The sequence below is a fragment of the Lissotriton vulgaris genome, chromosome 10 (genome assembly GCF_964263255.1).
Source record: "Lissotriton vulgaris chromosome 10, aLisVul1.2, whole genome shotgun sequence".
Lineage (NCBI taxonomy): Eukaryota > Metazoa > Chordata > Amphibia > Caudata > Salamandridae > Lissotriton > Lissotriton vulgaris.
The window spans coordinates 944,687,872-944,712,061 of NC_141698.1; the positions used below are offsets into that span (position 1 = coordinate 944,687,872).

The 24,190-nt window shown below is 42.6% G+C and overlaps 1 protein-coding gene across 1 annotated transcript in view; it reads left to right on the forward strand.

The window, feature by feature from the left end:
• The window catches only part of LOC147689045 (serum paraoxonase/arylesterase 2-like), an 856,840-nt gene that overhangs the window by 558,572 nt on the left and 274,078 nt on the right, over nt 1-24,190 (forward strand). The window contains exon 4 of the mRNA XM_086941933.1: nt 9,982-10,037. Coding sequence (XP_086798059.1) covers nt 9,982-10,037 — 56 coding nt within the window. The remainder of the gene's footprint in view (nt 1-9,981; nt 10,038-24,190) is intronic.

A 24,190-nucleotide genomic window follows, 5' to 3' on the forward strand; every position in this document is an offset into this window, starting at 1 on the left:
CATATTATCAAGCCTATTATCAATTTTAACAACGTTTCTTGATAATATGCCCCCTAGTGACCTGTGGCATCCCATAAGGATCTGTATTATCTACAGTGATCTTTAACTTACATGTGGAAGTACTTGGGATCAGGTTCCCTCTACACGTTTATTTTTGTCCCGCTGAGTTACTTATAACCGATGAGCAGTTTGTAATGCTGCTGACGCTCTAGCAAAAAAAAAGCTCTGCCAGTGTTATCTGAGAAACTGTTCTGTGGGCTCATAGGACTGAACACAGAAGCCCTATTCCAATCTCATGGTTTGCTGTGTATATACAAATCCGCCATTCAACTTCACTGGGTGTTTTTTAACTGTGTAATCACTTAATAGATATATGCACTTCACACATTGTCCTTTTTAGAAACAATTCCATTGTGTTTACTGGCTCGCTTTATTAATTGCATTTATTGCACTGACGCTTAAGTTAACAACAATTTTGTGACTATTTACCCTTAGAGAACCATTGTTTCCAAAATACTATCTGCACATAGATTGCATATGATAACCCAAATATATGTGACAATTAAATGCAAACTGATTATCATAATATTATTCTCCTCATTCCAGCCCCTTGATGTAGAGATTGAAAACATGGCACCTAAACTGCTGAGGCTGAATAAAGTTAATTAATCCCCTGGCAGCAAAAAGATTAGTATTGGTGGTTTTGTTAACTGTAGCACTAATACATTTCCTAGGATATGTCATCTTCCACTAGGGAAAGAGATACCCACACACCTCCTTCAAATTCTTCCTTGCAGACGGCAACCTGCTATTGTACCATCCTTAACTATGGTCATTGCTCTATCCTGAACCTCATTTTCGTGAAGAAATACCAAATGTTAATCAACATTCAAATTTGACAGATCTGACCACTTCTTCATTCCATTTAAAGTGCAGCTATTAGTACACTCGTCCCATGTGAATCCAGAGACCAACATGGCGAAATCTAGAAATTGCAAAACACATTTTCAGTTCAAGATAAGTTTATTGAGATGAAGAAATATGTTAACAGAGAAAATACAATAACAATAGTTAAAGTATTACACACAATAAAGTCATTCAAAGTTTAAGGCATACAAAGAACTTTAAATCAAATTCAATCTCTTATATCATATGTTCAAACAGAGTCACAGAAAAAAAAGAGTCCGCAAAAAAGGAATTTACACTCCGGTTTAACACACACTTCACAGGTTGGTATATAATTGAACTATACAATATCAGCATAAAGGAAGTCATGGAGGTTTAGTCACTTCCTGTAATAGAGGAATGAGAGACAGAGAACATTGTGCACTTATATCTATAAATAATGTAACAGGTGCCCATAAATCTAAACGTTTAGATGCCAAATGTAACGGATATACAAATTTAGGGCCTCATTAGGATGGAGGATTTTACGCATCCTCCGGGCTGGCGGAAGCCACCGCTGGCCTGGAGGATGCGGAAAATCCTCAGCGGACCCACCAAGACCCACCGCCACATTAGGATGGCTGGTGGGTCCTGGTTTCCGTCCGCAGCTTTTCCTCCGCGGTTGGCTTACAACCGCGGCGGAAAAGCACTAATATGGTGACGGTGTCTCTCAGACACCGTCAGCCAGATTAGGATGTGCATGGAAACATGCTTTTCCGCGGCGGCTTTTCCGCCGTGGAAAGCATGTGTAACTTCACTGCGGGGCCCGTTGCGGGCCCCCTAGGTGAAGGGGGGGTGCACATGGGGGGTACCTATGGTACCCCCCTGCATTTGTATGCAGTAAGCGGCAGGCACTGCGCGGTGCCTGCCACTTTCTACATACAAATGCAATGCGTGCGTTTTCAACATCGCTGCGGGTGCAGCTTGAAGCTCCACCCGCCGCAATGTTAAAAATAGAGGATGTGACCGCCACCCTTGCGGTCACATCCTAATTGCACAGGAGGGAACTCCGCATGCCATGCGGAGGTTCCCTCCTGCTCTGGGGTCGCAGACGGACGCAAGTCCGTCCGCGATCCTAATGACCCCTTTAGTGTCGAGTCTGTGATTATAACAGCATACCACCATGCTTGATATGACAATTTGGTAAAGTCCTTCCAGTTCTTGGTAATTTGTTGAAAGGCTACTGCTAACAATAAATCAATTATCTTTACATTAGAATCACAATGTTCTCAAACTGGGGACAAACTTCCCAAGAAAATATGTGAAACAGAGAAAGGGTGGTTAGAGTTGAAAATCAGATTGATTTGATGCCATATTTTTTGCCAAAAATTATTAACTAAATTGCATGTGAAAAGCAGATGAAATAAATCAGCATGAGGCAAAGAACAACTCCAACATGTGTCTAGGAGTGCAGTATGCCTTGCGTTGAGGATGAGTGGTGAAAGCAGGAGTCTATTGTATACAAAAAAGAGTGTCTGTGTAGTGTTCGCAGCTCTGGAGGATTTCCTGAGTTTGAACCAGATTTTATCCCATAACTCCACAGACCAAGAAATCTCTAAATCCTTCTCCCAAGATATCTCCGTCTTAGTCTTCTCCCTGGGAGTGTGTAAGCTATGCAAAAATGTATAAATAACAGAAGCCCTAGAGTTATTAAGCAAGAGCAGTCGCAGTGCATCAACAGGGACAGATTGAGGAGGAGTAAGATCATGGGGGCTTATTCAGTGCGTACGGATATTTTCAATGGCTTGTGTTAAAAGGAGATATTTGGAGCTGAAAGCTTGAGGAAAGTTAAAAGAACTACTAGCATATTCAAAAGATAAAAGCTTGTGTTGATCATATAATTGATGTACCCAAATCAGGCCTCGTTGTCTCCACGTTTTCCAAAACATTGGCTTATTATTTATCAAAATAGAAGCATTATGCCATATTGTAGAATTTAAAACTGAAGCCGAATCATTGGAATCCGCGGAGGAGATATTTGGTAAAATCTTAGAAGTATGTTTGAGTATGGGGTAGAGATAGACTGTTGTTTACGTGTAAAAGACATATGGGAGAAGGAAGGATCTTTCAAGCGTGACCAAAAGGGGGCTATTTACGGAAGACTCAGAGAGCCACCTTGAAGCTTGATGTAAGAGGAAGGATTTATGGTAAACCAGAAAATCAGGGAAATTTGTCACTCCTTCCGATTTTGAGCCAATTAATATTAATATAGACATAAGCGCTTTCCTATTACTCCATAAAAAGGAGGATAATATGGAATTCATTTTTTTAAAGTATTTTGAGGGTATAGATAGCAGAATGTTAGAGATTGTGTATAAAACTATAGGAGATAGCATCATCTTTATGGTGTCGAGGCGTCCCCACCAGGACAGGTAAAGAGGATGCCATTTTGTTGTTAAAGAGGATAGTCATTGTACACAGTTGTCCATGCAACATGATATTGTTCCTGAGATGGAAGAAGTGAAATGCATACCTAAATATTTGATGTATTGGAGACTCCAAGCAAACCCTGAAGTGGTTAACTCAGCCTTAAAAGTATATTTTGTGAGAGGTAATATTTCACATGTATATAAAATACAGAACTCCTTCTCCTGGATTTTATGAGTCATAGGTGATGTACATCCCTTAGAGGACGTTCTTCATTAATGAAAAGGGATTTGCAGTATTGTACGGGTTACCAAATTTACAACTAAAAGTCTGTGGGACCCTAAAGTACTATGAAACCTTCATGCACACGGACAAACGTTTTTGTGAAATTCATTCATTTATTTCATAAAAGTTAAAATTCATAATACCACAAATCTGTTATATTAAACAACAAGAAATACACTTTCAATTTTTGCAAAAATATCACTCAATGTTAAAAAGGCTTACGCGATTAAAAAATGCTGTTATGGCATTATCTACACCAACATATTAAAACATCACATTTATTGATCAAACAATAATATAGGAACAAAACTGTCAACGCGGCGTTTTGGTGCCCCTTTTGGTCTTGCACCTTCTTCAGGACTCGTTCCCTGTATTGTCACATCCAGGTGAATTAATATCCCGGATCTGTTGTGTCAGTCTTTATGAGCCTGTTTCTATCTGCTCATTACACTTGTCTTTGTTTGTACTGGAACAAAAACCTTTTTGTTTAATTACTGGTTCTATGTTGCATAGGCGTTAATAAGAATACCTATGGTACTAGTTTTTACCTTATATATTGGTATTTTCTGATTTTCACTCAGGTTATATGGGATGGACACACTTCAATCCGGTCCTATCTCCATATTGCTTTGCATGGTGGGAAGAACGCCTCTGGGAGCTACCTTTTCTTCTTCGTTATTGCTGCTTTATCTCATTGGTTAAAAAAGGAGTTACTTTCTGTTTGATTCACTATCTTATTTATCCAGTTTTTTGGATTTGTCAATTTCTTAGTTGAAGCTTTTTTAAATGTCTTAGTTGAAGCTTTTTTTTAAATTTAGCTGACAACTTTGATGGTGGTAGCTGAACTGCGTGGCGTCTTCCTCTCCTCTGAGTTTTTTGGAAATCCCTTTTCATTAATGAAGAACGTCCTCTAAGGGATGTACATCACCTATGACTCATAAAATCCAGGAGAAGGAGTTCTGTATTTTATATGATTGTTGACCCAATCCTTTTCCTGTTAGAAAGGGTAGCTCCCTACTCACAACTTTCTAAATATTTCACATGTATCCTTGTTTAGTTAACACCTTGGCTGCTTGAGATATTCCTCTCCTGTGATGAGCCCTAATAGAAATGGGTGTGGTCATGACGAGCTCAGCTCGTCATGAGCACACGAGCACTGTGCCTCATGAGCACTGAAGGGGTTAATAACCAGAAACGTATGCAAAGGCATCAACTTCCTTCAGAAAGTCTGGAAGGGAAGATTGAGGTTGTGAAATGAATAAAAGAACATCGTCAATATGTGCTGCCATTTTGATGTTAGTCTCCTTAAAGGTAAAACCATGAATAATAATATTTTTACGAATTTTTAATCAAAACCGTTCTAGAGCAAGATAAAAAAGAAAAGGCGAAAGCGGGCATCCCTGTCAGACTCCTCTACCGAGTTGAAAATAGGAAGATATGCCACCATTCGCACATACAGCTCCTCTTGGGTTAGAATATAAAATAGATATTAAAGAAATAATTGTTGGACCAAAGCCAAACCATTTAAGGGTACGAAAAAGATAGGGCCATTCTACTCTATCAAATGCTTTTTCTGCATCCAGGGCAATTGCCGCTAAAGAGTGAAGAATGTGCGAGGCTTTGGATAGAATGTTGAAAAATAAGCAAATATTATTTGTGATAAGCTGTCCTTTCACAAAGCCAGATTGTTCTTCACTTAGGTAAGAAAGGTAGCTGAGTTTCTAAGCGTGATGCCAAAGCTTTTGAGAAGATTTTATAGTCTATGTTAACCAGAGAAATGGGTCGATAATATTTGCAATGTGGTGGATAATTTCACAGTAAGACCATCCTGGCAAGGAGCCCTATCTTTTGTAATGTTTTTAAGGCAGTATGGAGCTCTTTTTGCGTGAGGTCAGATTCTAAGAGTGATAGGTCAGGGCGAGTGTCAGGAGTGTATTGAATATCGGAGAAAAATTGAGAAATGGATTGATCATAAGAGAGAGTTTCAGATGTGTACAGTGTCTTATAAAACTGGAGAAATTCATTTAGGATGTCTTCATCTTTAAATTTCAGTGTGTGATGTTGAAAATAGATTCTATATTGAGTTTGTTGTGTTTTACTTTTAAATAATTAGCTAATAATTTCCCAGCCTTATTCTGACCACCATAAAATTTTGCACTAGATTTCAGTAAATAGTTAGATGCATTATTAGTTGTATCCTGATAAAATTGAAATTTAAGTTTTATGTGTTCAGACAAACAGGTCTTGGATCTAGAAGAATATTAGGAGTGCTCCAATCTCTATATTTTAGCTAAAAGGTCATTTGTGACTTGCTGCGCCTTTCTACGTTTCCTAGAAACATAGCTAATAATAAAATCTCTAGCTGATGCCTTAAAAGCATCCCAAATCACATGAAAAGGCATGGAATCTGATTGGTTAAATAGGAAGTATTTGTCAAAAAAGGAAGTAAAGGGTGATGTGAAACCAGGATCTAGAAGCAGGGCGTTGTTAAAACACCATTTCTGGGATAAATGAGGCTTCTGCAGTACATCAAGGTTAATAGTGATGGGGCATGGTCAAATATTAAAATAGAGCCAATATCCGCCGACACTAGTGATTGAGAGATATTATGAGATATAAAAAAATAATCTAACCGTGATTGGGTGTGATGTGTTGGGGAATAGTAGGAATACTCTCTCAACGTGGGATTACAAAGTCTCCAAACATCTATAAGCTTGTTTTGATTGATTGTTTGTATAAAAAATGTATGAGATTTATAAAGGATAAAGGGAGTTGACGAATGCCGATCTAGAAAAGGTTCAATAATTTTGTTGCACTCTCCTGCAAGAATAAAATTGTTATCAAAACATTGTGTAATTTGTTGGGCTAAGGAAGTCCAGAAGGAGGAATCACCAACTGTGTGTGCATAAATATTCAACATAGAGATTGGAGCATTATCCACCATATATTGAACAAATATCCATCTGCCTACTGTGTCCGCACATTGCGATAATATTTTAGTTGGAAGGGATTTGGAAAAAGAATAAGAACTCTGTTGTGTTTACTATCACCCAAGGAGTAGAGAATCTCACCCACCCATCCTCTTTTTAGTTTAGTAGATTCTTCAGCAGTCAAATGAGATTCTTGTAGACATGCAATATCTGTTCCCTGTTCAGCTAAATTAGTTAAAACTCTCTGTCGTTTAATAGGTGAGTTTAAACCTCTGACGTTCCATGAGGCAAGTTTTAAAGACATAAAGTGAAATTATAAATATATAATAAGTTCTGACTAAAGCAAAATTGTGAACAAGTTAAACTGTACCAAATACTTAATCAATTGTTTGCAAGAAAAATCAATCATAATACAGAAGAGAATTGAAAGAAGAGAAAAGTATTGTGGATAAACAACATGTGAGAAGTGAAAGAGAATTTCAGAATAGTGAAAAGTATTAAGAAAGAAAGAGGTCGAGAAAAGACAAAACAGGGGAGAAGAATGTAGAGAAGAAAGAAAGTAGTATAAGAGACAAGGCCAACAAATAAGATGAAAGACTTACATAGAATAAAAGACATCCTGAGGGTGGGGAGATGTGAGGCCACAGGGAATAATGAAGTGTCCAAGACTCAAATGGGAGGGCGTAGAGGAGAACAGAACCAACGAACGATGGGACATAGGGGAAAGGATGGCACAAAGGGATAACCTGCAAGGAGAAAAAGAATGGTAAATATAAAGTTGAGACAAAACATTTTTCATAAATACATTTTTGTATACTTAGTATCAGCTGTTAAGAAACATGGAAGAAAAAAAGAGAAAGAAGGAAGCAGGGGAAGGTAAGGAAGGAAAGGAAGGAAAAGAAGGAAGGAAGGAAGGAAAAGAAGGAAAGAATGACGTAAGGAAAGAGATGGAAGGAAATGAGAGAAGGAAAGAAAGAAAAAATGAAAGAGAAAAGGAAGCAGAAAGAAAGAGAAGGGAATACAATAAAGAAAGAAAAAAGAAGAAAAGAAAAAGGCAAGAATGAAGAAAAAAGGAAGAAAGAAAGGTAAAGAGAAAGAAACAAACAAACAAAGAGGGGAAAAGAGAAGGAAAGAAAGGGAAGAAACAACAACCGTTTGAGAGAAAGAAAGAAGAAAGGAATGAAAGAAAAAAGAGAGAACGATAAGAAAGGATAAAGAAAGAGAACAAAAGAGAAAGAAAAGGGAATCGAAAAGTCAAGAACAGATGAAGAAAGGAACAAAGAAAGGAAAGAAAGAAGGTAAGAAAAAATGAAAGAAAGGGAGAGAAAGAAAAAGAGAACGAGAGAAGGAAAGAGAAAAGGCGAGAATGAAAGAAGGCAAGAATGGAAAGAAAATGAAAGAAATGAGGAAATGAAGGAAGGAGTAAGGAAAGAAGTTGAGAAAAAAGAGAAAGAGAAATTTAAAAAAGAAGATTACTTAATACAGAACAGATTCAAAGTGACACAATCTGATATGCTGTGAAATAGCAATGTCAGAAAAGCAAAATACTTCAAAAGGAATTTTTAACAGCGTTGGCAGAAGATGGGATCTGATGAAGATGGAATGTGTATCAGAAGTGTCCTGCTATCACAACAGCCTCTAAACACAAAGGCAACACTAAAGTAAAAACAAAAACATAAGCACAATAGGAAATTACGTTGTGTGTGGCTGTGATCCTTGTGAGAGAGCAAAATGCAGTCTCTCAAAGTGGAGTTAGCCAGTGACTTAAGTAGCTGAACCATTGTCCCATAGTATATAGTCTGTAGTGGGAGGAAGCAAAACGTAAATGAAACAGCAGACTAATGGATGGAAAGAAGTGGCTGAAAGCCCCTATATGTAAGTATGTTATACATGGTTTAGTATAATTAAAAGGTCTTGGCTAACGCCAGAACTAAAAATACATTTTCACAGTCTATTTTTGGGCCATTTACTGATTTTTGTTGTAGCAGAGAGCACAATCTTCTATGGAAAATTCATTTTTTGTCCACCAGTTCAACTTTTTCCCCTGCACAAATCAGCACGAAAACTTGCATGGGAAATTGTTGCAAATGTTGCTAATAGTGTGCGAAGGTTTATGCACATTAATCAAACAGCTTCAGAGTTATACGTCAACCAAAATACATTTTGTGTATGTAAATGTGGCTGAACCTTAAGTACATACTTGTTATCCAGACTCTCTAATATATATGCCTGCCCTGCCTGTCCATTAAAACAAGTGGAAAGGACAGAGCTTGACTGGTGATATACATAAAACATAGGAATTCAGAATTAACGCATTCTTAGTGTGCAGTCCGAACACCTTGTCACGCCAGAGTTTCACTTTTTTGATACTGAAATACCAAAAACTCAAGTATGCATGTGATTGTCAGAAAACCAGAAAGCTGTGAGTGGTGGGGTGATATCATATAGCCTTCTTTGACTCCAAATGACATCTCAGGATTGACCTCTGTCACACTCTTTGTCTCTCAAGAGCCTCCCATTTGTGGCAGAATAGTTAATTGTAGGCCAGGAAGTGAACACCACAGAACCTAAACAAGACTCTTGGAGGTCTGAGCACTTTGTGTTTCTACTGCTGTCCACATGAAATCTGATAACAGGACTGCATAGATTGTGATTGGGGTAGGAAAAGGCAGGCTACTAGTTGCCATTGCTACCTCTATAGACCCCTGTGGGATCTGTAAAATAACTTTTTTTACATGTATAAATCTTTGAAAAACTATTCAGTGAATCCAGCCTTATCTTACAATATGTAGTTTATACTGTCTGATGGTCAATTTGATAAAGCCAGAGACAGGTTCACAGCATTCATCAGTAGCCCAGAACTATGAGCTTTGACTATAGCTTTGACGATTGACCAGCTGTAAATGTATTATCTTACTCTGATATTGAGTTGTCTACAGTACATCATTTTGCAATTTATAGATATCTTGTAATACTTATGCCGACTCAAAGAGTAGTGGAGTAGGTCTTTAAATTCTCACTGTGCATTAAACCGGGTGTACAGTCACTGCTTTGATACAGGGACGATTTTACAGCTATGCTGCAAAAACGGTCCTTTAACTAAAACAGCCCCCAGGGGCCCAAAACCGGCCCCCACCCGTGTGGCGCACCGGGGGATTGTCCGGTGCCCGCTACGGCCAGTCCAGGCCTGCTTGTCACCTACTATCTACATCCAGTCAGCTTTAGCCCACTTTCTTTCAGCAACCTCCTGGTTGAACAACAAGAGAGTGGATAAACAGTGCCATGAGACAATTGTGGGTTTTGGTGTAGCACTAAACTACTATCCCTACTTCAGGTACTGCTTATTTATTTCACTCTTAAAATGTATTTATAGAAATAACTTAAATAGTATCATTACAAAATATGCGTAACCATGCAGTTCTTAGGAATTTACTGTACTTTTCCTTTATTGTAGAGACTGGCGCTGAAGATATTGACATCCTTCCAAACGGGCTTGCATTCATGAGTGCTGTAAGTAAAATCTTGATGTTCCCCTGCATGATATTTTATGAAGACAGAAATATGATAATGTTTCAGATGGATGTATTTATATGCAAAAATAATTCAGAAAATACATTTTGTATCTAAGTTAATGGTCAAGAACATTACAAAAGCACACATTGGAAATTGGGTTATTAGTTGTGTGGCCCCTGCAAGCAATAAGTCAACTTACACTGTATAATCCCCTTTGACTCCCTAAAGGATCATCAAAACATATAAGGAAGTCTGTTTGTTTGGTCAGAGGTTCAAGATCAACAAACCATGTTCAAAGCACCATCATTTTGTGCATAGATGAAATAATTTATAAAGCCCATGTGTAAATGCACATATTAATGTTAACAACGTACATCCACTATGATCAATAATTACTACCAAAGATTATGTCAATGAAGCATTTTAAAATTATTGTGTTTGTGTGTTTTATATACTTTCAAGCCATATCAAATGCAATCATTCAAACAGCCACTAGAAGCAACACTTTCTGATTACCTAAAATATTGCCATATGTTTTGCCCCTAGAGAATGCTTCATTACATGTATCATCCGTATACACTTTCAAGCCACTTTAAATGCAACCATAGTACAAGCCCCTGGAGGACACTGTACTCCCAGCTGTAGAGCACAAGCTCCAGCCTCAGGAATCTTTTAATAATTGAGTGAAAATCTCAAAGGCTCATGGTTTCTTGGCCCTGCAAACATTGGATTATTTTTAAAGAAGTTGCTAGAAGGGAACCTGCTGCCCTCCTGCAGCCCCCACAAATCTAGTCAAGTTTGTTGGTGGTGCCTCTGTTTTACAGGGGCCATCACAAGAGGAGAAACGTGCATTAAAATCTGCCCGCAGGGATTTATAGGGTGTTCCAGCCAGGAGCAGTGAATATCTAATATGCAGCTCTCCCTCTGTGCTGGGGAGAGCCACCGTCTGTTTACATGTGTGTAGCCTTTCACTCCTTTTTTAGGTCTCACCGTAGGAAAGAGACCTTTAGCCGTCGATTCCCTTTTTGAGGCAAAAACGTGCACACGTTGCATTGTTTGAATGGCAACACATGCACGTTTGGCAATTCCCTTGAGGGAGCGAGCTGCGCCATCTGATAGCAATTATCGCGCTCGCTCCCGCAAAGTAAATGTTGCCTGCTCTCGGCCGCACTCCCCTCCCCACCCCCTACTTGCGCGAGGCGCACGCGATTGTTTGGATTTGATCCGAGGTAAGGATTTTTGAGGTTACTTTATCTGAAATAATCAGATCTACAAAGGCAGTGATCACACACGTGCGATGAATTTTGAACTGTCACTAATGGAAATACAATTTACAAGCAGTCACTTCGACCTAGGTAGTTAATAACTAAAATTTGTATCACGAGTCTCCATGAACGTTCTAACTTGACGAAACATTGGTGTTAACCAGGGACGGCAGGACAGCTCAGGAAAATCTATATGCAACTTTGAGTCCAGCAGGTTAACATAGTCTATCGAGCTTTCAGAAGCCAAAAAGTGTCAGTGTTATTTATAATGAGGTACAAAAAAGCGCCACAGCAGCTCTGTTTGGTGTGTGCACTAAAAAGAAAAAAAATCACCTTTCCTGTGCATGTATGTGATAAACTCTGAGCTTGTCTTAGGCGCCTTTTAGGATGTCTGCGCAACATCCAAGGCCTATAAATAAGATTTTTGGTGCATCACAGTGTTTCTATCCCTCTTTAAAACAGGGCATACTGGTTCACACGTGCTAGGTATCATCTGAATACACATTTCCAAGGACCATACCTGGCTGCTGTGCCGAGGAGCTCCAGCCCTCCTGAATAAGCTCTCACTTGTTCCCTTCTCTAACGTACTTCCTGGAGGACTGCAGGGCAAAACTTGAAGGGAGAAAGCTATAGTTGACATAAGGAAACTTGGCTTAGTCCATTTTAAAGGGGGTCAGCAGAAGACGCAAAGATGAGAAAGGAAAATACTTTGTGAATTGTAGAATACAAAATATATTTTTAAAAAGCTGACATCTCTCACACATGCCTTGCCTAATACTGGTCAATTCATAGGCACCGAGTACTGCAACAAGGACAAATACATCACATTCTGAACATCCAGCTACGTTAAAGCGTGGTCTTTGAAAGACCTTTTGGAATATCTCTGTAATCAAGTTGTGCTCTTATTTATAAAGCACACCTTTACAGCAAACCAAAGAAAAGTGGTTTCACTGCACAGGCAAAATGTTCCAGCACCTTGCTGCAGCAACAGAGAACAAGCATTGGCATAGCTGATAGGTCTCTTTTTTGGGACCGTATACGTATTTAGTTATGCAGCACAATATCCTTGGTGCAACAACATTAACTGTTGCATGGTTAAACACTTATAAGGCCCCAAAGGCGAGACCTATTGGCTATGCCAATGCTTGTTCTTTTTGCTTTCATTATTTCCTGGGGAGGCTCAGAGCCAACCGAGCACCACCTGCTTGCCTAAAACAGGGACCACACCCATGGCTGCACCTCCGTCTCTCAAACAGCGGCTTTTCTCCCACTGCTTCAAGAGCCTGCAGCTCTTTTTTCCCCTGCCTACTTCACTTGGGCAGGGTGTGTGCTTAGGGTGGTGGCTCTCTCACCCCCCACACATGGGCATGGAGAGGGAAGGCAGGCCCACCACCAGTGAAAGGAAGGCAACGGCGCTCCCCTTTTTGTTGATGTGCCCCAAGAGAGATGAGTGCCCCCAGGTGTGTTTGAAGATGAGGGAAGGGGGCTCCACACATGCCCCCTTTTGGGGGGACAGATGTCAATAATTCTGGGCGTAATATCCCAGTTGGCAGGGGAGCTCCATGAGCTCTTTCGTCCATAAAAAGGTCAAAGGATGCAGACCTTAAAATGGCCATAGTTTGAAGCCCAATTGGGTGGATTCGGACAATCTTCAGCTCATTTCCCTCCTAGGGCAGAGCTCTAGCTACCAGGAGCAGTTTTAGCAGACATCCTCACTTCAATGGGGTGTAATCTACACAAGCTGTTTCCACTAGCTCCCTGCATCAGCCTTCTTCCTGGTCTTTGTCTCTGGGCAAGGAGGTCAAGGGGATCCTCCACTGTTCCTCAGGGGGTGTGAGAGGGCCAGTCTTGCTTGTCCTAGTGGAGACCCCCTGCTCCTGGGGTCAAGTAGGACAACGTCCTTCGACCTTTGAGGGCATGAGGGCTTCCTCTTTCCAGTTGTTCATGGCTGTGCTGTCCCAGTTTCAGGGCCTAGGAGTACAGAGCACAAAAACACCAACCAAGAGAGAGTCTCCCCCTTGTGCAAGGCTTTTTAAAGTGGTCTGGAAGGTTCTAGAAGACAGGATAGTAGTTTTTACAGGCACACGGATGAGCACACATGGTCATGTGTAACCATCCAAGTGCCACTCACCCTAGCTTTGTCAGAGCAGCCTTATCTTGAAAGGCAGCTAGTGGCGGTAAACGCACAGTCCATTTGTCATGTGATTTCCGTGGTTGAGACACATGTAGTGAGACTTACCTACAGTAAAAAGTCTAAAACAGGGTAATCCAAAAAGCAAAAAATTGCTGTACTAAATGAGCGGACCCCAATTGCAACAATACTTTTACATATTAGCCCAATGCTTAAATTCTAGTAGATTCAGACTTGCATCAGGGAAATGGGCTTCCCCTCCCATGGGTTGCCGATACAAGGCTTCAGTATCTCTTAGTATCTTTTAGAGTTTCCTGGATATTGTCTCTTACCCTTCCCTCTGCTAATGCTCACCTACCCCCTCCTCCCTTCTCAGTACAATGTATCACAAAACCCTGTCTATAACTGTACAGAGTTACCATAATTGGATGTTGGGTGACATTCACTCATGATATATAACTTTTATTTACTTATTTAAATAAATTGCAACACAAAAAAATGAATTCCATTACATTCTGCTTGGATAGCATCCATTGTTGACAATCAAGGTGTCACTCTTCATTCCAAAGAGTTTTTGTTTACTTTATCGCACCATTGAATGGAATGCTCACAGTCATGATAAGGAAAATGTGTCTCTTGAGAAGTACAGACCCATATTTATCAATAGAGGGCAGGAATGTGCCACATTATGCATTATATGGTGCATTCGTGTTCTCTGCCCGCGCTGGTTCACAAACTGAAGCCTAACACAAACGCAGACAACTTTGCCCTATGGTGCAAGGGTGCCTGCATTGCAGGCAAGATATTTGTTGTGCAGGAAGGTGCTACTTCCTGCACAACAACTATCTTCAGAAGCATTTTCCTCTTTCTAAGTTTGCGCATATTTAGAAAGAGGAACCAACAAGGAGAAATAAGAATACTTCTCCTCGTTGAACCTCTGGTGGGGAGGCAGGCAAGTCTGATGGATTCCAAGGACTACCAGTGTTGGCAAATCTGTGAATGTGTCTGAATGCATGGGTGGATGTGTGGGAACTCCCATGCTTTACCCGTGGCAAGCCTTCCTGCCACAGAGTTACGCAAGGCAGCAATTTGCACTACTTTATTTTACTCTACATATATGAAGCCATACAGGGTCACGCAAGATGGCCATGTGTGACAAGAAAAATTTCAATTAGGTTTTGCATTGCCCTTGAGTCTTTTTTGCCTGGTGCAAAGGTGATGCAAAACGTTGATAAAGATGGGCCATAGTTTCTCCAATCCTCAATCAAAGAATCTCCCAGCATGGGAGGTTTCGTGGACTAAACTTGTTATTGATTTGTGACATTCCTTTTGGGATAAGCCTTGTTTATATAACAAAGTCAATGGTTTCTGTTAGAAAAGTAGGTTCTAGTTGGCAGAGGTGTGAACACTGTCCAAGCAAGGACCACAATCCTAGTAAGGGTAAGTCAGAATCATGCCCAAAATTAACCAGTGCTCACCGTCTGGTAGCTTGGCACAGAGCAGTCAGGCTTAACCTAAGAGGCAGTGTGTGAAGTATTTGTGCAACACTTCAAACAGTAAAACAGCTACAACGCCACACAAAAAGATACCACACCTTGTTTGAAACATAAAGCTTAATTTGATGAACAAGGAAAGACCACAGAAACAAAAATACAATAAGTATAACTTGAGATATGAATTTTTAAAGATTTAACTGAAGTGTAGAACTTAAAAGCATAAAGTGCCAACAGAGGCTATCTGGCTGTGCTAGACTAGGTCTTTACTTTCCTTTACTTTATATAGACTGCAGACCAATCAAACATTACTTCCATAAAATACAATGTATAAAAACAAATGCAATTCATCAATTTCTCACAAAACACCGTCAGTACAATAAAATCTTTAAAAAACATATAAATATCAATCTTAAAAACATTGTAGAGAACAGATACCAATATCCCTGGGCACTCCTCCAGTTCAATATTATGGTAACTTTTATTGTGCTAAACTATAAGTGCCCTAAAAGAAACCCATCCCTATAGTACACAAAGTGAATCAACAAATATTTTACCTAACTGTATCACCAATTACTGATTAAAACCAGCCAGGGCATCTCAGCCTTCAAAGGGGCAAGCATTTTTTCCTCAATCACAACGCAACGGACAAAAAAAGGGCCACACTAAAAGAAACTACCAGAGACTGCAGCATCGTAAATAAATCAGAAAGGGTTTGACCTGAAAAGCGCTTTACCTCTGAGTAATGGTAGAATATAATACTGCCATAGAGTAATATTGTGATCACAAAGGAATATACTCCCTCACAGTAAATTTTTTCAGTTCCCTTTCTTCTCTTTCAAGTTTAGCTCTTACCATAAAAAGTTTTTTTTTTCCAGGGCAGGTCTTTTTTATTGATTTGTTCAGAAGTCCCAAAAAAAGACAGCATGACCCAACTTTTCCAAGGAGACTGGGTCAAATCGTAAAAAAAGTTCAGGCGGATACAGGGACCAAGATTCTTCTGTTGCAAAGTGCCTTTGAACTACGAACATCGTTGTGCTAGCGCTTGGCAGGAAACAAGCATTGCCGCAAGCAGATAATTTTTAAAGTGTGTGAATAATAACTGTATTTTAATACTGCTAATTCTGTGCCTTACCTACACGCTGACTCCCCGGTCCACCGCAGCTATTCATGCTGTTTGCTGTGGAGGGAGGAAAAGCGTCTTCACTTCCTGATTAGCCCACGCAGGGCGGCCATCTTTAGGAGGGTGACGCTCTAGTTTTCAACGTCCCTTAATCTACATAAACTTTGATCTTGCCGCGCAGCGGTGACGCGCAGTAGGAGCGCCTTAGTAGCGCCGAAGAGGCGCCAAAGAGAAGCCAGTCTGCGCCAGTCCGCGTCCAGACGCGCCTGGCGCTCTGCTACCACCGAGGATTATGGTAGGGCCTCGCATTACATATAGCGCTTCCTCTCTGCTGAATTTAAGATCTAGCATTAGCCCTTTATGTCTACATTCCGTCTTTCCGACCAATCCGAAGGCTCACTGTAAAAGCTGCAACTGGGTTCCATCCACCTCGAGTACTTCAATACACTCTCTTAGACATGATCGGAAAATGTTTCTTCTTAACTGCAGATCATTACCTAGACACTGTAACGAATTAGCCATGTTGATTGAGGAACTCAACCCTGATGCCCTTTTTTTAACAGAGACATGGCTCCAGCTGGAAATGGATCCTACCGTAGTATGGGCTATTCCCCATGGTTACACCCTAAAACGATTAGATCGTAAGATACATAGAGGTGGAGGGTTGGCCATCATATACAGAGATATCTTCCGATGCCGCATCTCCATTCCGGTCATGCGAGCATGTGAAAGTCTGTACTTTACTCTGGAGTTCTCCCCAACATCCACTTTCTCGGGCATTTTAGTTTATCGACCCCCGGGCCCGTTGAACAACTTTATTTCTGAGCTGACAGATGCGGCTGCTAATCAGATGCTCCTGGCAGCAAATTTTACGCTGCTGGGTGACCTGAACCTGCATTTGGACGACTCCCAGGATGCTACGGCCACTGGTCTTCGACTTAATCTTCAAGCCATTAACTTGTTGCAAAAAGGTTTCCATCCAACGCACATTAAAGGCCACCTCCTAGACCATATTTTTAGCAATCTTGATAGTCTAACAGTGGAAATTCCTAGGCCTCTGCCTTGGACTGACCATTACTTAGTACCTTTTACGTGGCCTATTAACATTCCCCCTATGTTACAAAATAAGAACAAGCATCGGGGTAGGAAATGGGCTTCGCTGCCTCTGTCTGAATGGGAATTGGCTCTTAATGAGCACGTGCCTCCCAAATCAATGAACCCCAGTATAGCCACCTCTAATTATGAGAACTGGATCACGGATACTCTGGACCAGGTCCTTCCAAAAAAATCTCTACAGTCCATAAAACGATGCAAAGTAGCCCCATGGTACTCCCCCACCCTCAGATCCATGAAACAGTCGTGTCGTAAGCTGGAGAGAGCTTGGAGGTGAGAATACTCACAATCTAAGAAATCCGAGTATAGAGCTGCGATTAAATCATATAAGAGTGAAATGAAAAGCGCACAAATCCAATTCTATGACTCTAAAATCAAGTCAGCTGCTAACTCACCCAAAGAAATATTCAAAATAGCAAAATCATTAATCTCCCCCCCCGAGTGCGTTTCCCCTGTTGGGGCGCTTGTTCGATGTAACAATTTGGCAACTTTTTTCTCTCAGAAAATTCTGGCCATCTATTCCTCTTTCCCTACTGATGCAGAGAAGCGGGACATCACTGCTGACCCTAAAGCGGACGCCCCAGCTTACAGCTCGCTCGAGGAGTTCCCTCTTCTTGATTCAATTGCACTGAAGAAAATTTTTTCTAAAGTCACCTCAGGATCTCCCAATGATCCTGCACCTCCTCAGACCCTCCTTAAAGTCAGCGAGGCCATATGTCCTGTCATCTTAGATGTCCTAAATTCGTCCATTGTTTCCAGCTTGGTCCCTGCCCAGTGGAAATGCGCAATGGTTAGGGCCCTTCTCAAAAAGCCTACATTGGATCAGAACAACTTGGCCAACTTCCGCCCCATCTCCCTTCTCCCTTGGATGAGTAAGTTGCTGGAGAGACACATCAATAACATCTTGGTAGAATATTTGGAGTCCAATGATCTGCTTTGTGCCTCCCAGACGGGATTCCGCCCTCAACATGGCACCGAAACAGCTTTACTCGCGGTAACGGAAGAAACGAGATCTGTGCTGGACCAGGGAGGGAAGGCAGCCATTATATTATTAGATCTCAGTGCCGCGTTCGACACGGTTAACCATGCCACACTATTACATCGTCTAAGTGGCATGGGCGTGTCGGGCGCGGCCCTGAAATGGCTGACCTCCTTCCTGGATGAGCGCTTCTTCCAGGTGTTTGAGGGCGAGGTAGTATCCTCAAAACACCCTCTGAGCTGTGGGGTTCCTCAGGGCTCGGCCCTGAGCCCCACGCTCTTTAATGTCTACATGAGTCCTCTGGCAGGGATAGTACAGCCCTTCGGTGTGCGTATTATCACCTACGCGGATGATACCCAACTGGTGGTCTCCTTGGATCACACAGAGGGTTCATCCAACACCTTGGGGCCCTGTCTAGAGGCAGTAGCCAAGTGGATGCATTCCTCATGTCTCAGACTCAACGGGGAGAAGACTGAGATTATGCTACTGGGCAATTCCGCACCGACCACTCTGGTTTCCATCTGGCCCGCATGTCTTGGTGCTCCTCCCTCACCGAAACCCCACATCAAAAGCCTTGGAGTCTGGCTTGATAAAGCATTGGACTTTTCTGTGCAGGCCACTAAAACCGCTTCCACCTGTATTGGACTGTTGAGAATGCTCCGGAAGATTCTCCCATTGCTTCCTTTCCAGGCGAGGAGAATCATGGTTCAGGCCTTGATACTCTCCCGCCTGGATTATGGAAATGCATTATATCTGGGAGCCCCGGCAGCAGTGATCAACAGACTCCAAGTTACACAAAACTGTGCTGCTCGACTTTTGTTTGGCATCCCTCGTGGGCAATCAGCAAGGAAGGCCTTAAAAGAACTCCACTGGCTCCCAATAGCTGCCAGAATGCACTTTAAAGCTATGTGCATTGTGCACAAAGCATTTCACCAAACAGGTCCAGCTGTCCTGCGCTCTTTGGTCGTACCTTACATTCCATCAAGAACCCTTCGCTCCAGCGTCCTGCATCTTGCCACAACAACTAAAGTCAATAAGGCTCGCTGGGGAGGCCGGGCGTTTTCACACTTAGCAGCTAAGATGTGGAACTCGCTCCCGCCGAATATGCGGGAAATTAGCAACCGGATGGTCTTTAGGAAGACATTAAAAACTTACCTGTTCGCCAAAATGTGCTAAACCTTGCTATTTGCTCACCACACTTTTCAGTTCAAGCGCTGCGAGGCCTTAGGGTATGTACGCGCTATATAAATATAATTTTTCATTTCATTTCATTTCCTTATTGAGCCGTCGACGAAGACCTGATGCGTCGTCATCAATCCCTTTCGATGTAGGCGGATTTGCGTTATTGCTGAACCCTAAGATTTAAGTGATGCATCATCATCGAGTCACTCTCAAATGGCAGAGTCCAGGTGCTGTAGGTAGGTGTTTTTCTTTTCTTTGAGCTTTATATAGCGCAAACTAGACCGGAAACTTCGGGTACCAGAACGCTTTACATGAGCACCAGTTTAATTGTTAGGCACCGGGGGATTTCTTGATTTGCCCAGAATCACAGGATGTTGAGAGTTGTTGCATAGACTCGAACCCGGTTTGCCAGGTCCGAGGTCTACAGCTCCAGCCACCAGGCTACATCCCCTCCCCTAAGTTGGAAGTTGGAAGTCTTTAATGTCCCAGAGACTTCAGAATGGGAGTCAAGCAGATAAGCCCATTAATTCACTCTGGTTCTCGATTGGATAGATGCAGGTCCAGTCCTTTTTCGGTCCTAGGCAAGCAGGCATCAGGTCAGCAGAGCAGGATTACAGAAGAGTAGCAGTCCAGCAGAGGGGCAGTTCTTGTAGCACCGGAGCAATCCTTCCTGGAATCTTATCCACCGGTCCAGAAGTGTATTGAGTTGGTGGTGTCAGAGATCCAGTACTTATACCCAGTTGTGCCCTTGAAGTGGGAAAACTTCAAAGAGAGGGTTTTGATGTGCACAGAGTACTTGCCCTTCCTGCGCCGGCTCCAGACTCACTACAGGTGGGTATCCAGCTCTTTGTAGGGCTACAGCACACATCCTATTCAGGTGTATGTGTGAGCCCGTCCCTCCCATCCTGCCCAGGATGGCCCATCATGATGTGGATGGCCGAACAGTCACACCTAAGCTCCCTGTGTGTGTGGCAAACTAGAGGGAATGCACAAAGCTCAGATGGGGTATTCAGAGATGGGCACAAGGTACCTAAGTAAGAAAATGTAAACTCAATTGACATGATCACCATTTATTTATTAATTGAGAAACATTTGTATTTAATAGTGTTATGCTTTCTTTTTTGTATGGGATTTTTATATATATTTTGAGATTTGTTTCTTTTGCACATATTGTGTTATTAGTGTCTCTTTGTATTGAAAAAATATTCAAACATCTGTGTTTTTCTAAATATGAGAATGTTATGCAAAAAAAGGTGTTTGATATTAATAAATAAATGGTGATCATTTGAATTGAGTTGTATGATCAGAGATTTGAATGATGGCACTTGTGTTGTTTTTTGAGTTTAAAATAGGGTCTGGTCTTACTCATTAAGGGTCTAACCGTGTGAGTTTATGCAGCTTTCTAAAAGTGGCAGTTTCAGAATTACAATTTAAAATCGCAGTTTATGATGAAGTCGGATTTTAAATTGTGAATCCAGAGATGCCAATCATGGGGGTCCAATCTCTTCCCAATTGGAAATTAAACTTATAAAGTATAATTAGGTATTCCCAATGTTATACTATAGGACAGATAGGCCTTGCAGTAGTGAAAAATGAATTTAAGAGTTTTCCACCACTAGGATATGTATGACTTAAAGGTACATGTCCAACGTTTTAAATACATTGCACCCTGCCCTCTGGGCTGTCAAGGGCCTACCCTAGAGATGGTGTATATGTATTAAAAAGAAAATTTAGGCCTGGCAAGATGTTTTAAAAAATATATATATTTTATTGTGGTATGAAATAGCAATTACAAGTCAATATATCAACTGTCCCACAATCCCCCTCCCACACCCTACCCATAAAGGGGCCACGCCGCAGTGTCAGCCTTTAAATGTCCAATTAGGTCCAGTCGGCTTGGTAGTTTAGTCTGCCCTGTTCCCATGATGCACTGGGCCAGAGACAGACTGATTTGCATATAGCCAGGTTCTGAGCTGGGATGGTGCAGTGAGATAAATAACGGTGATGGATCAAGCCCTGATCTTTGGACTGGATAAGAGTGGTCTGCTTAATTCAGACACTCTGTTCATCACCACCCCCTTTTCTGAATCAATTAGGTCCAGCAGCAACACAGTACAGATATGTTCTGAAAATCATAATGTACATATGTAACATTAAAAGCAATATCTAACAGCAGTATACATTTAAGGTTCCACCTTATCTTCCTCCGGTTCCATCACTGGACTGCCCATGGTCTGTTGTCATTAAATTTCAACTAACTCCCATATCATCCTCCCCACTGACCTTGCCCAGTGTAAATTAGTTTGCATCTCACCCCACATTCAGCACAAAACCATCACACTTACTCCCACAACCATTGCTTACCAGTAGGCAGTCTGGGTATGATCAAGCATTTCTCGGCAACCAGTAGCCTTCGATCAGTAATTTCTTCTGCATTTTTGATGTGTTTGGCCTGGGGCACCAAGCCCAAAAGATATTGTTGTGTGGAGGACTGCAATGGCAGGTCAGTCAAATCTCTCAGTACCTTAAGACTTCCTTCCAAAAGTCACATATCCCTGGACATTCCCACTACATAAGTATAAATGTCCCTACTGCCTGCATACGTCTGGGTCAACTTTAAGGTTTCAATCAGTCAATCCATCAGGGGGTTTATAGAGCGTGCTACTCACCTGTGAGGGTCTGTGGGCCCTGGGGGGTGGAGACAGCTCCAAATCAGTTTAGGATCCAGGTCTTGAGTACCTTCGTGAAGGCGTGCAGGTTTGGGGAGCATCATATGCTGACTGGGAGCTTGTTCCAGGTCTTGGCTGCAGTGTAGGAGAAGGCCCTTCCTCCTGCTCTGTTTCTGCAGATGCCGGGGGGTCTCTGCTCGGGCCAGGTCTGCGGATTGGATATTTCTTTTGGGTACCTGGAAGCAGACACTCTCGTTGAGGTATTTGGGTCTGATGTTGTGGAGGGATTTGCAGGAGTGGCTGAGAAGCTTGAAGGTTATTCTCTTCTCGATGGGGAGCTAGTGTAGGTCTCGAAGGTGTTGAGTCATTGGTTCATGCCAAGTGGTCCAGAGGAAGAGTCTGGCCGCGGCATTTTGGATGGTTAGGAGCTTGTGAAGTAGGGTCCTGCTGATGCCGGCTTTGAGGGTGTTTCTGTAGTCCAGTCTGCTGGTTATGAGTATGTGAGTAGCGTTTTTTTGGTGATCAGGGGGGTCCATTTGAAGGTTTTTCGGAGGATGCGGAGGCAGTTGAGGCTTCTGGAGGCGATGGCGTTGATCTGGTGGGTCATGGTGTGGGAGGAGTCAAGGATGATGCTGAGGTTCCGAGTGTTGGCCTGGGAGGACTCCCAAGGGTGGAGGGCCACCATGTGTCGTCCCCGGTGGAGGTCAAGGATCCCAGGATGAGGACCTCTGTTTTTGCTGTTGAGCTTCAGACAGGTGTCCTTCATCCAGGCTGCAACGTCCTTCATTCCTTCCTGGAAGCTGAGTTTGGTGTCTTCAGGATCCTTCACGAGGGAGAAGATGAGCTGGGTGTCATCAACGTAAGAGACTATGTTTAGCCCATGCTGTCTGATGATGGTGGCGAAGGAGGCCAAGCAGATGTTGAAGAGCGTGGGGCTGAGCGATGATCCCTGTGGTACTCCGCAGTTAATCTCTGTAGGTTCGGAGATGAAGGGGGGAGTGTGATATCTGGGTTCTGCCTGAGAGCAAGAATGGGACCCAGTTGAGGGCAGTGCCTTGTATCCCAGTGTCGTGGAGGCTGCCTGCGAGGCTGTGCTGTGAGACAGTTTCAATGGCTGTGGAGAGGTCTAGTAGGATGAGGGCTGGGATGTGTCCCTGGTCGAGTAGTATGCAGATGTCATCAGTTGCAGCAAGGAGAGCGGTTGCGGTGCTGTGGTGCAGCGGAATCCAGACTGGGAGGCATCTAGGATGGCGGTTTCTTCGATGAATGCGGCCAGCTGGGCATTTATGAGTCATTCAGTTACTTTGGCAGTGAAAAGGAGCAGAGACATAGGCCGGTAGTTCTTCAGGTCCGTTGGGTCGGCCGTGGGCTTCTTAAGGAAGGGCTTGACTTCCCTCCCACTTCCAGTCATCGGGGAAGATGCCGGATTGGAGAAATGGGTTGATGGTCCGTCCGAGTTCGGGCGATGGTGGTGGCAGCCCTCTGATAGATGTGGGGCGGGCAGGGGTCCATGGGGGCTCTGGACTGGGTTTTCATCATGGTTGAGGTGATAAGTTCCACTTTGGCGGGGGTCATGGAGGTGATGGTCGGCTGGAGGTCGGCGGAGGGGAAAAGGTTGGTGAGCGGCATCTGGTCGCTGAAGTGGTTGTAGAGGGCCTTGATCTTCCCATGGAAGTAGGAGCTGAGCATGTTGCAGAGTTCCTGGGAAGGTGTGACGTCAGTGACCTCACTGGTGGGTTTGGTGAATTGCTGTATGACGTTGAAGAGTTCTTTGGCGTCTGTTGCGTTGCTGTCGATTTTGTTCTTGATGAAGGTCCGCTTGGTGTCCCTTTTGAGCTGGTGGTACTCCTTCACAGTGTTCCTAAAGTTGTTTAGGTCTTCTGTCTTCGCCATTTTTTCTCAAGGTGTCTGCAGGTGCACCTGGTGACTTGGAGTTCAGTGGTGAACCAGGCGTCCTTCAGGGGGCGTTGTTTGGTGGGGTGGCAGAGAGGTGCAATCTTGTTGTCACATCTGGCTGGCCATCTGTGAAGTTCTTTGGCTGCGGCGTTGGCGTCGGTTTTGGTGGTGGGGGGGTCAAAGAGGAGGGTGGAGTTGAAGTGATCCTCTGTGATTTTGCTCCAGTTCCTTCTTGGCTGGCAGGGGCCGGTTTGGGTGTGGTGATGGTTTTGAAGGTGAAATGTACGCAGTGGTGGTCG